Source organism: Lepisma saccharinum, chromosome 11 (assembly GCF_977018435.1).
Source record: "Lepisma saccharinum chromosome 11, izLepSacc3.1, whole genome shotgun sequence".
Lineage (NCBI taxonomy): Eukaryota > Metazoa > Arthropoda > Insecta > Zygentoma > Lepismatidae > Lepisma > Lepisma saccharinum.
In genome coordinates, this window is record NC_139239.1 from 28081560 (window position 1) to 28095590 (window position 14031).

Consider the following 14031-nt stretch of genomic DNA (forward strand, 5'->3'; position numbering starts at 1 on the left):
TGCAAGACCGAGCACAATAACGCCAAAGCCAATTATAGCAAAGCGACTTGGTGTAGAAGGGACCAAACTTTTCAACAGAGGCTTAAACGATATAAAGCCAAACTTACCATCATGAATATTTTCCACACCCACTCGCCATTCTAATTAGGAGAAGCGGAACTGGATTGTAATATAAGATAGGGGTTTGGAGACACAAAAGGGTTATATCGTAAATTGAACAATCGTTTCGCACATTCAGTTGTTAATGGTATTGTCATAATTCAATAAATCGGATTCATCGTTTGTGCGTTGGCTGGTGTACCACTTCTGGATAATCATCATGAGGACGAATGATGACGATGACCTGACACAAATCATGCGGGAGACCAGAGTTCGATTGTCTGGGGAGGGCAATTTCAGGTGCTCTGGGGTCCATCCAATCTCTACTGAATGGGTAACAGGACGAAAGGGGGTGGCCAAGGCGTGTTGCTGATCACATTATCCTCAGATGCCTTAACAAGATGTCGCACCCTCCAAGGAGCCCTTTACTTATTTCACCAGGCTGGGAATCGAACGAGAGACTTCAGTGGCGAGATTGTGAGTCGATCTAAAGAACATCCTGCACCACAGAGGTGACTGTAATGTATGTATGTGTTTATTCATACATATAGGTATAACTACCAGAAGGGCTCGATGGGCCGGAACTCCCCTACCTTACAACCGACCTCCGCAAATTCACATACTCGTAAATTAGGAGTGCACAAAAATATATCAACTTGGGCCTCCTTAAAAATAAACTATTCGTTACGCTAATTATATATATACAGGGTGGAGAATTTAAGTTGATAATTCGAAATATCTCAACTCACTCTCTCTTTCGTTTAAGTAATAAAAATGCCAATCTTTATGAAATATGAATTTTTGTTTTCATTTTTTATGTTAAATATCTGTGAAACTACGCGCTGAAAAAAATATGATTTCTACAAAAGTTGTTTAGTTATGTAAGAGGAATAAAAATATTAAACAATACAATTTAAATACTATAAGTGACATTGAAATGACCTTGAAAATGTCTCCACTGGTGAAACATACTTAATGGCATTCGCTTTCCCTGAGAAATTTCGAATTATCAACTTAAATGGTCACCCTGTATTTATGATTTAGCGTCTGTTACTTTCGGCTAATCGCGACGACGAGGATGAGCGATGATATGGTGAAATTGATGAAGGGACACTTACCGAGAACACTCAGGCAGGGATTTGAATCCGGGACTCCTGGCAGTGTGGCGCGCTGTACTAACCAGTCCCCCACGGAAGTAGAAGGTTTAGGTAAGTGTGTGTGTCCGGAGAGAGAGGGGGGAGAGAGACAGAGAGAGAGAGATAGATAGATAAAGATAGAGAGAGAGAGAGAGAGGGGGAGGGAGAGAGATAGATAGATAGATAAAGATAGAGAGAGAGAGGGGGGAGGGAGGGAGAGAGATAGATAGATAAAGATAGAGAGAGGGGGGAGGGAGAGAGAGATAGATAGATAGATGGAGACAGAGAGAGAGATAGATAGATAGAGAAATATAGAGAGAGAGGGGGGAGGGAGAGAGATAGATAGATAGAGAAAGATAGAGAGAGAGAGGGGGAGGGAGAGAGAGATAGATAGATAGAGAGAGACAGAGAGAGAAAGATGGAGAGAGAGACAGAGAAAAAGATAGATAGATAGAGAGAGAGAGAGAGAGAGAGAGAGAGAGAGAGAGAGAGAGAGAGAGATAGATAGATAGATAGATAGATAGAGAGAGAAAGATGGAGAGAGAGACAGAGAAAAAGATAGATAGATAGATAGATAGAGAGAGAGAGAGAGAGAGAGAGAGAGAGAGAGAGAGAGAGAGAGAGAGAGAGAGAGAGAGAGAAACCTGCTGCATACATAAGTTGCTTTCACATATTCAACATCTCCAATTAACATTCAGCCTAAATTCCTGCAAGATATCAATCAGTCCAGGCGAAGACCGATTAGATTGAGATGAACTCTCCAACAATGGCATTGTAGAGTACGTCAGAGGCAATGACACTTTTAGACGTCCTCTCAAATGACAATTTCACTATCTTCCGTTCCAAATTTCTTTTCATCCCATTTTTGAAATGGCAGTCACGTCTCGGTCTGAAATAAATGATCCGGCGTCTTTTGAAAGAATGGGACAAGAAGGAGCGTGTAATGAGAAAATAAAGCAAAATGGGGGCTGTCAGTGCTCTCTTTTGACTAGCGGAAAACGAGAACTGCATTTGGGATTTGTCTTTTGTTCAATCCTCTCAAGAGTTTTTCTGACACTCTGACATCCCCCCCCATAACATTCCCAGTGTTGCCACTTATTGTCGCTCAATATGTCTGGATTTGGTTGGAAAGGCCACTTGGCATGAAATTAGCAGTTTCCGAATGATTTTATATTCAAGATAATATTTGAGAAAATAGACCAACAAATTATATTTGAATTAATAAACCATGTTTGATTAAACTTCCTGATAACAATAAACAAACCTAATTTGGCAACTGACTAACGTTGTTGCTAACTATGAATGAATTAGCGCGTTTACTGAAAGAATTCGGTCCTGGTGGAGAATAATTTGCTTGACAAATATTTGTTTACGAGAACAACTGTCAATCCCCGTGGTGGAGTGGTTAGTAGCCTACAGCTCGCTACGACGTCGTGGGTCCCGAGTTCGAATTTCTGCTTTGGCATGGGTGCTCTTTGTGAGTGTCCATTAGTTTCATTACTTATCTTCATCGTCGCGATTAGCCAAAAGTTGAAGAAATGTGACATAATATAAACTAACTCAATCAACCAGAAACAACTTTTTCTGTGTTTATATGCGGTTGATTCATTAGGCTATATTATATATATAGACACACACACACATATGCATATTAAAAAATATGTAAAGTTGACACCTCTTTACATCACACACTAACAACATTGCAACATTGAAATCATCACATAATTACCAAGAAGCATTCAAAATGGGCTATCCAAAACTAATAAAATTACAAATTTGAATGCATTGAAATTACAGTCGAGGATGTATTAGAAATTTCCGATGGCGTAGTGGTAACGTCGTCGCAAGGGGTCTTGTGTTCGATACCCGGTGGAGGGACATAGTAGTTCAGATCCCACTTTAAACTGTAGGTCCAGTCCCGAGTCCCGATTAGCCTTTCTGTGCATAAAGTGGACTGAAAACAACAATTTAAACAAACAACGTATTGTAAATCGCTATTAAACAGAAAATGTGGAAAGATGGCAGAAGACAAGAAATAAATAGGGTGATACAACACATTCCAAGACTTGATACGTTTGATTTGGTATACTATTGCATGATTTACGTCCCTATTCTGCCTCTGTAGGCTCGTCGCGACGATAAGGGTGAATGATGATTGCAACAGCCACGCCGGGACTCGAACCAGGAGCTTTCAGCGGTGAAGGGATGAATGCTAGAAATGAGAGTTGAATGTAAGACACGGGTGAGAAACATCATGCCCAGGATAAGCAGAAAAATATACTCAAAAGATTGATGAGAGTTATCTAATCCATCCGAAGTTACAACTCGTTTTTCTCACTATAAGCAGGTATATTCGTATGCAGCAACACAGCATAGACAAATAAACTCGCGAAAAATCCTAAAAATACATGTGTAGGGGCATGTTCTCGCAGATGGCCACACTGTTCAACAAAACCTGTCATTACTTGAAAACCTACACCACCAAAAAAAGATTTCCGTGGCCTATTGAAATCTCTTGCTCTGAATGGATTATCAAAAGCCTGAGGAGGAGGAGAGATGCGAGATGAAAGATGAGGCCCCCATCCGTCCTCAAGATTCATTTCACCCACCCGCCTCGAGCCATTCACACGCATCGAACCATTGAAATGTCAAGTGACAAATAGCTTCTTTAGTGGCTCCGATGACAGTCGTGTTTGCTCGCTATTCCTCCCGACGTAACCTTATATCCTGTGGGATCTCTTCTGCGGTTTTCCCAGGATCCTAGCATTTCTTCACATCAACTCATGCGGATCGGTGTCTTCTCTCAAGAACTCTCTCTTTCTGCTTATCATTACAGCGAGTCCACTTACGCATGTTTACCACTGTTTATTCCGTTGTAAACATAGGCTATAATGCTCTACATTACTTTTGCGGTGTTTATGGTGTCTATAAATGGCAAATTTGAGGGTTAGTGCGTGTTTTGCATGTTGTTGACGCTTGTTTTCGCAACTTCACTTTCTGCACATTATAGATCTCATATATATTAAACTGACAACTAGCATTTACCATATTTCAGGTGAACTTACTTCCGTTGCGTGTTGACGTCATAGAAAAAGAGAAAGTCCTGTTGCGAGACGCATGTACATGTCACCTTAAGATTTGAAGCAAAAATAATAAGTACAGCTTCACCAAGACAAGAATGCCCCTGTGGTGCTGTAATTTTCATTCGTAACGGAGCGTACGCGATGCAATCAGCTGCTTGCATTGTTCCCTGTTCCTGCGTTGCCAAATTGTACAGCGTTAAGAAAAGGGCCCGAGAGGAGGAAACAAAAGACTGTGCACTTTAGTTCGCAAGTTTTGACGGGGGCATTCTTACCTTCGTGAAGCTGTGCAGGTTTGTCTAAGTTTCATTCCATTCTTTCTATTCGGGTTTTCAATATTACTTTTCAATATTTGGGTTTAATCGCGACGATGAGGATGAATGTTGAGTGGGACATACACAATGATATTATCTATGCCTTAAACAGGGTTCAATTCTATTATACGGGAGTGAAAGTTGGCCAGTAAGAGGAAAAGAAGTAAGACAAATAACGCAGTAGAGATGAAATGCTTCCGTACAATAGTTGGTAAAACGAGAAGAGAGACAGAGTACGTAATGAAAGAATCAGAGAATTAAATCAGAAGCCAATAGAAGAGAAACTGACACAAAGACAATTAAAATGGTTCGGACATGTGGTAAGAATGGACGAAGATAGAAACACAAAACAATTTAAGAAAGCTAGAACAGAGGGAAGGTGAGCAAGAGGTAGACATTGGAAAAAGGAATAGAAGAAATAGGACAACAAAAGGAACAAGAGAAATGAAGAGGATGACAAACGAAACGGGAGAGATGGAAGGAGTGGATATAGGCAACCTCGACGCTGTGAGGCAAAAGGGGAAAGAAGAAGAAGAAGAAACAGGGTTCAAACTTGAGATCTCTGGTTTCGTAGCACGTTATACTGGGCACTCCGTCACTGAGGCCAGTTCCAACAAGTTTCCAAGACAACAATAGCAATTACCTAATCTCTGCATATTCATAAACAGGTTTGTCTAATGCCAATTGCTTATTTCTACCCGCTATAGCATCTTCAACTTAAAGCGGCACAACATGTTCAACTGAGTGCTTATGGCGGTGGTCTCGTTTTCAGGCTTCAAATCTAGTGGCCAGTTTTCCTGAATGAGTTTCCTCGGTCACCTTTTGGCGAATGCTGCGATGGTGCGTTTCTCAGCGAGCCCAACATCTTACAAGAAGTTTTGAATCGGATATCTCTCCACATCTATTCTGCAAGAACGAATTCAAAAACATGGCGGAGTGGTTAGCACATCGCATTCGAATCCTGGCCTCGGCATGGATGTTTGTGAGTGTCCATTCATCGCATCATCGCTCATCCCCATGTTCGCAAATTAGCAAAAAGTAGCACAAGAAGCGAAGTAAAATAAAGCAAATCAACCAATTAATGTAACGAAACACACACACGCTTTCAATAATTTGGTCAAAAGCTCGCATGGCTTACGACAAATCCTATTGTTGAAGTAGCAACTGCGCTGGAATCTTGCGCGTGAGAATATAGTGCAAGTGATAAAACCGTACTACTCAATGTATACATACTATATTCAAGTTGTGAAACCTTGTTTTATGAGATGTGAAGGAACACCGAAACTATACGGGAAAGAACTATTTCTCTAATATTCGAACCCTGGTTTAAAATAAACGCAACAGAAAGAAAAGTATCGAAGATATCAAACGCCACAGTCCGTGTTGACTGAAACACAGCGATGAACAGAAAGAGTTACGCCGATTTTCGGGTGACATAACAACACCCTGACTTGACATTCTTAAAATAAAAAGAACATCAAATGCTGGAAAAGACAGAAGTAGAACCGATTATTAAACATAACCTGCATTATAACCATATCCCCCCTTCGAAAACACTGGGCACGCCACTGAACAGAAAAAGCTAATTTTTATCTTACCCCGGTAAATAAATATGACTTTTACTTTCTCTTCACAGTTATAATTTCAACACTTGAAAGATTACGTCCTGCGGCTACGAATATTCGCAGAAAACTCTCTGAAACGGAACTTTCTGAAGCTGGAAAAAGCTTTGATTTCTCTGATAAATTCAAACGTGCCAATTTGGAGAGGGAGAAAGTACACAGCGCGGATGCTGTTCTGCTATGCAAAACAAATAATCGTTTAACAACGCAGTAATACGATCCCCGATGCGTCTTTGATCCAGACGCGTTCAAAATAATTTGGCCAAAGTGAGCCCAAGGAGAGCGTTTAGCAAACTTGGGGAAAATTTAATCTAACGAACGATCCACACGCTTTCAATAATTTGGTAGAAGTGAGATAAACGATAGCGTGTGGCAAAGTTTGGGATAATTTAACCTAACGCTAACACTCCAAAACCTTTCAATAATTTGGTCAAATTGTGCGTTCGACAAAGTTTGTGATAATTTAACTGAACGGGCGATCCAGACGCCTTCAATAATTTGATCAAAGTGAGTTCAATGATAGTCATTGGCAAAGTTAGGGATAATTTAACCTAACCGAGAATGACGCGTCATGTGTGTTTTATTTCGATGTAAAATGTAAATGCACATTCTCCTCATTCAACGTAATATGTCATGTAACCATGGTAGATTTGCAGCTTCAATGGCAATGATTGGTTGAAAAGATATTCGACCTTACACTATTGTATATGGTCGACAGCAGTGACCAACGAGTAACCATTGACCGTAAACGTCATTCAAGCAACAAAGCACTGCCTGCATTCGGCTGAAACGACAGCAACTAGTTTAGACGACCTTCTGAAGTACAATATAGAATCCAACGTTTCTATTTAGCTTTGATGCTACTTTCAGAATATTCCCAACTCCAGACAGTAAACAGATTTAAACTGGAAATTGTCCCTGCTATAAACTGACTTTGCCAGGTACATCCACTGTAGAACCGAAGTCAATGTAAATATACGCATGTAGTTTGTGACAAACCTTATTGGTTGTTCCAGTGGCAGCTGCGCAAGAATCTTGCGCGTAAGAATATAGTGCATATGGAAAAGCCATATCACTCAACGTAACTACTGTATTGAAGTTATGAGCCGCACAGCAATGACCGATATATACATGAGCAAAATAACACCAGAACGAACATGAGAAGCAATGAAAGAAGAAGAGGAAAACATGAAGTGAACAGGGAAATAATTGGAAGGAAATCAAAGTTCCCATAAGAAAAAAACAAACGAACTTAAATTAAAAATGTGATCTGATCAATTCAATCCATTGTCGAGTAACGTTGTCACATCTGTCTATGTAATCTTGCCTTCTCTTTCTACATTGGCTCCGTTTGGGATATTTAAAACGTGTTAGGTTAAGGTCAGGGAACTCTTAAATTCTAATGGGATCTATTGATTTCCGCGACAGACCAGGAACTTCTTTCTGGCAGAATTTAAATTCGGTCTTGTAATCAAGGGGGCACATTCTCGTTCGGATTGCACTTTAAACTGTATGTCCAACCCCGATTAACCTATATGTGCATAAAGTGCACCTAAAACTCAAAAGTTGAAATAAGTGAATCCAAAAAAGACGATTTCTTTAGTCTTCATCATTCAGATGCAAGGATGGTACATCGCTTTGAACTCAACCGAAAAATTAACCAGATTCGAATATGGAAATTCTGAAGCCTTTTGCCACAGGCCAACTTAAGAGTTCGAGTTTAGCATTCCTGCATCCCCTCGATTCCATTCAGACATTTCCACCTTTTCACCACCCCTGCTGCAAAATAGGGGTGGTAAGCGAGCAGAAATTAAAACAACGCCGAAATGGACCATAAAGAACATCCGTTCCGGAGCTAACTGCTCCCCTAAACTATTTCCATCACAATGCACATTAACTGGTAAATGAAGTGCACTTGGGGCGTACGGGCAAGCACCGTTTGGAAGGGGTGGACGGAACGCAATTCCTCTAACGCTGTACAGCCAAGTGGTTTTCCGGAAGACCATGCTTGGGTGGCCTGTTAGCGGGGGCCGAGTGGCAGGAAAGGGAAAAGGATTTGTGGCTCTAAGCAGAGAATGACAGGACAATGAGGGAGAGAGAGGATGAAGTTGGGGAAAGTGTTGGAAACTGGGAGATGCCCATTGAATACGTTCCTACATCCTGACTCCTACCACTAGAAGCGCCCAATTGTTGAAGTCTCATCTTGGAATACGTTTAGCTGTTGATCCAAAGCAGCCATGCAAAACAAAATTTCCTTATTGTTGTTGTGGTAGTGAATATATTCCATTAATTAATTATGTGTTTGGAGGTAACTACTAGCCTATAGTTACATGCAACGCAGCTAAAAGTAAGTCACTTTTCTTTAGTCATTCTAAAATTCCATTTAAAAGAAAGTCGCTGTAACTTTAAAGTTAAAAAGTAAAAGTAAAGTGCCATGAAGACGTATAGGGGGTGTGGAGTTAGGGCCCCCCCCTTTCTTGAGCACGGCCGAAGGTGGGGGTGATGTGATGAGCATTACGCCCCTGTACGCCTTTACCCCCCAGGGACAGTTATTTTTTGCAATAAAATTAACATTATGAACAGTTTACTTTACGACACTTGAATTGTTAACAATATCACGGGTTCTAACCCAGGCCTGTGCATGTGTGTTCTTTGATTGTCCCTTCATTAATTTCACCATATTATCACTTTCTCACCGCTGGGATTAACCAAAAGTAGCGGAAAAGCGACGCTAAATAACAAAATAAAATTAAATTAAATTTTTAACTTGAAAATAATAACGAAGTAGATGCTGAACATCTACTCTGCCAGATAAATTTTCGAATCCCGTCGTCGAAAACTAGACTCAAGAACGAAGTTTTTCTTATAAAGAAGGCTAGATCGGAAATTAAAAAGAAATCTCCATTGTGGAGAATGTGCACCAGTTACAATAAATTGTTAAACAAGAATAACACCATTAACATCTTTTCTATGAACCTAAAGCCACTATTAACACAATGACCTAAGCTTAAACACATAATTTCCTATGAAATGATCAAGTGTGTGTGTGTGTATATATATATATATATATATATATATATATATATATATGTGTGTGTGTGTGTGTGTGTGTGTGTAATTGTATTCACTATGTATCCTTCATATCGGCTCTGTAAATAGGTATGTACGCGTACCTGTTGAGTTCGATAAATAAATAAATTTGGCAAATCTGTTCCCAACTATGTGTCTTCGCTGGATGTTAAGGTGAGATAAATTTTCGTGGAATCGCCTCACGCAAGAAAGCTGGAGATTTTCGAACATTCACGCTTTATTGCAATTTGTCATTTCCAATTGCACGCGAAGACTTCAGTGTTTTTAGTGAATTGTAAAATAAAATGAATGTCTCTCCACTGGGTATCCGACCTGGGACCCCTCGATTAAAAGGCGACTGCAATAGCGGTGCACCATCGGGGAACCTGTTATATTTCGGAAAGCTGGGAAACTTGGCGTACTTAACCTCATCAACCCCTCTTTGCCCCTGGGCACGCCTAAGCATGTCGCAATTAGTTTGTTTAGTCTAATTATAATTCCATCCTGATCGTCGCGATTAATCCAAAGATGCAGAAAAACTAAAGAACGAACTAATGCTACAACTTCAGTGTCAGTAATACATTGGCACCCAAGTGGTGGATGGTAATTAACGAATGTGGTCGAAACTGAGTTGCTAACCATTTCTTACTTGAAGCAAATGGTGTTGCCCATGTTCTTCTTCCCCCTCTCTCCAACGTGGAATCCGCGAGCTGTCACTCATTTTGCGGAAATCGGACGGAAGTGAAATCGTAAATTGAACTATTTATAACTCTTGCTGCCTACCGTTCAGCAAGACCAAAGCCAACAGCCACACACAAGCAGAGCTTACGTTACGTGAGTGAAGGGGCATAAAATTTGATGGATCATGAGCAACGAGCAAGCATGGAATGCAATTACGAGAAGGAATTTCTGTGTATGGGCACGTTTCGTCCATCCTGTTCTTACCTAAGCATTGATTGTGTTACGGTAACTAAGAGAGTGTGAGAAGTATGGAGCGTTCTGCAAGAAAAATACTTCCAAAACATACATAAATAGAAGAAAGGCGAGGAGATTTCATTTCTTATTAACAAAGCTCGCCTCTGCTTGATTGAATTAGTTGTTACGTCGCTTTTCTGCACCTTTTGGCTAATCACGACGATGGCGATGAATAGTGATACGATCGGGTGGAAAGAACACTCACAAACACATAGGGACGACGCACCACAAGCCACACAAAGGATTATACTGGCTATGAGTCCCGACACCACAGCCACCGACATTTTCATTCGGTGTAGACCGGATGTTCAGGCACTGAAAAGTATTAAAAATGGCAGGCAAAAAAGCAAAGAAAAATTGAAAAAAAAAAGGCAGTGTATGTAGAAAAAAAGGAAGCAAGTTTCAGAAAGAGGCAGTGAAAATTTAAGAAGAGGCATTAAAATTTGAAGAGAAGGACTTAAATTCTTCTTAAATCTTTAAAAATGTATTTACAAATAATAATTTGAATAACAATGGTTATTGAAAAACGAAATCAAATAGAAGAAGAGAAATATCATTTTAAAAATTGCCTTGTCGGAATGACAAAAGAGGCAAAAAAAGGCAAAAATGTTTGAAAAAGGCAGCGTAAGGTGAAATAGACAAAAAAAAAAGGGCAACATAATGCCTTGTTTGAATTACAAAAGAGGCAAAAATTGTTTGAAAAAGGCAGCGTAAGGTAGGCAAAAAAAAAAGGCAACATAAGTATTGTTCAGAATGTTAAGAACCTTCGTATCGGTGTACTTTTGTGTTCAATTTTTGTCTACCAGCGTCGGAAACGAATAGGCACTTTGCCTAAAATCCGGGCTCTAGCTGATGACTATGTCTTCTATAAGCAGAGAACAATGCTTGCTTCCAACCAACAGAGTTTCATTCCTTAAAACAACACAGGATGTAGAATAAAAAAAAGAATGAAAATAGAGGTGGACAATTTGCCTGTATTATCTTTGCCGTTGACTGTACTACGTGGAGGCGAGATTGTTATTTGGGTGCTTTCGGAAAGGTGCACAACATACAACCCGCTCAGTGTCTTGAACAGGGTTGTGAGGAAGGAACGAACTACAATGGAATTGAGCAGTCATAAATGAATAAAAATCCATTATAACAATAGGACTATAACAGTTGTTTTTTTCGTATTTCTTGGTTATTTAGAGTCACTTTTCTGCCACTTTTGGGTGACCATGAAGATAAGTGATAGAAGGAACACGGACAAAGTACACCCATGCCCCGGCCGGGACTCGAACCCGGGACTTTTGGTGGCGAGATCGAGTCAACTGCTTCACCACCCTAATTACAGAGCTAATTTTCATTTCATGATCAACTCTACCTTTATAATCCAATAGAACCCTGGCATTTTCAATGGCGGGGGATAGGTAAATTCGCAACCTCGTATTTCAACATTGAATATTCAACACACACAAACATAGATCTAAAAGAGTAAGCTGAATTTGAATTCTTGTTGTGTGGCCTAATCGTAACGATGAAGATGAGTGGTGATGAGTTTAAAGTGACGAAGGAAACTCACAAAGTTCACCCTTGCCTTCGCAGGGGCGTTAGTAAGGTCACTGCCTGAAGCAGAATATAAAATGGAAATACTATTTATGCAGGCTCTAAAAATCGGTAAATGTGTAACTTGAGGCCGAAATTTGAAGGGGTGGAAGTGAGGAGGGCAGGACCTCAGGTTCCAGAAGGTTTAAAAAAATACCCCTTACAAATTTTAATAAACATATACGTAAATTTGGGAAGGAAGTGGGGCGAAAGCACCCTTATTCCCGCCAAATTTCGTCTATGATTGGAGCATAGGACTACTGGTTTCGTAGCACGTTATGATAACCATTCTGTCACGGAAGGGCATACCTTTAGTGCTTTGGCAGTGGAGAAAGGGGGGGCGTGGTCCGAACGCCAATGACTGAAGTGGAAGCATTTGGACCTTGTCAAAGTGAAAGACCGGATGTTCGAGGAAGGGGAGATCATCAGAGAAGAAAGAGTCCAAAATAGTCAAGTTAATCCAATACATACCGTCTCGTCTTCCAAGATGCGTGACGTCATATCCTGCCTTTGTGACGAAGCGTGGGACAATCCGCGTCCCTCCGCCTTCCCACGGCGCGAATGCTGCCGTTCCACATGATCAGGTTCTATCGTCGGATGGGACTGGCACCTTTCCCTGACGCTCCTCTTCAGCTCCCTCTGCTGGAGCTGCTGCTCCCTGCGCTCACCTGCGGAGTCTTCCGGTACTGCATCTTCCACGTGCCTCACGTGGAGCAGAGACGGAGGCCCCGAGCTGTTCTCCAAGTCATCTCTCCAGTCGCAATCCCCGTTCATGATGTAACCGTTCATTCTTGAGGTATCCGCCAGCGACCACCTTCTGGAACGGCTAGGTCGTGCACTGCCGAGGAACCCATTGGGACCTTGCACCCTTTTGTCCTTGACCTTCTCGTTGCTACCAAGGTCGGAGTAGGAGCTCGTGTTGGTCTCCGTGCAGTAGCCGGAGTCCCATAGCCCCGTTGAGGAACCGTCCGCAAATACGGTCCCTGACCCCAACTCGCTGTCGAACTGGTGGTAGTGTCCGTCATTGGAGCTACTGCTGCTGCTACGCCTATCCTCGTCCTCCTTGGGAGAATATCCGTTGCATAGCTTATCCGGAGGCGAAGACATTCTCCGACCACTTTTGGAGGACATCTTCGGCGCATCCTCAATGCGCATCGGCGGAAGAGAGGCCGTGAGGTCCTCACGGAATGAGTCGTCGTGGTCATCCTCGTTCCTCGTCAACGGTGAGGGCACATAGAAGACCGGAACCTCATGGACAGACAAGCTCCTCCTCTTGCGCCTTCCAAGATTGAACTGCTGAAGTTTACTCCTCAGCAGATGCATGTCTGGCAAGAGTCCGCTACCGAACTTGGAAGACGTGGAGGACGTCGTGGAAACGGTGTCTGGATCTCGCCCGTTCATTTCCTCTAACCTTCTATTGTTGCCTCGGTGATGCAGGCTATTGTTGAACTGGGAGACCGGGGACATGTCTCTGAAGAAGTCATCTGTCGAAACAGAGACTCTAGGAATGGATGAATCCCGGGAATGTAGAAGCTGCTGCTGCTGTTGCGAGCTCAGAGAATGGGTGCTCGAGAAGGATGAGCACCTCCTGCGGAGTTTGCGCCATCTCTGGGACAGGGTTTTGTTCCACACTGCCAAATCTGGAAAGAAACAAAGAGTACACATGTAGCGACTTGGTAAAATAATCATTCACAATTAACATTATACATGTACAGCGTCAACGAATTTTGTAATAAAGTGCGTATATTGATAAACTTGTAGGTTGAATTGTATCGTCTGCATATACGGTGTGTAGAGAATTCCGAAGTTCTAAGTGAGGCGAGTGTACAGTCACGGATATTTCCGGGTTGTCAAGTTTCCATTGAAAGTAAAAGGGGTCATTACAACCCAGAAATGTCCGTGACTGTACATGTTTACATATCAATGTTTTGGAAGTAATGACATCTGTTAACTAATATCCATTCGCTGCAAGATTGAAATTCGTGTAAACAAAACCACGTGACCTGAGAAATAGCGCCTCTTCTATGTGTTAGTTCTGGTGTTAATTTACCAATGAATATATTCGTCGTAGCTGTGCAGCTCACAATAAGGTCACACAACATCAATATAGCAGCTACGTCGAGGCTTTATCACATGCACTATGTTTCCACGA

The 14031-nt window shown here is 41.5% G+C and overlaps 1 protein-coding gene across 3 annotated transcripts in view; it reads right to left on the minus strand.

Moving 5' to 3' along the window:
* LOC145994693 (uncharacterized) overlaps positions 1–14031 on the minus strand; it is a 115541-nt gene that overhangs the window by 40957 nt on the left and 60553 nt on the right. For all 3 annotated transcript variants that reach the window (XM_083130853.1, XM_083130854.1, XM_083130855.1), the window contains exon 2: positions 12351–13519. In XM_083130853.1, the coding sequence (XP_082986979.1) occupies positions 12351–13519 (1169 nt within the window). The remainder of the gene's footprint in view (positions 1–12350; positions 13520–14031) is intronic.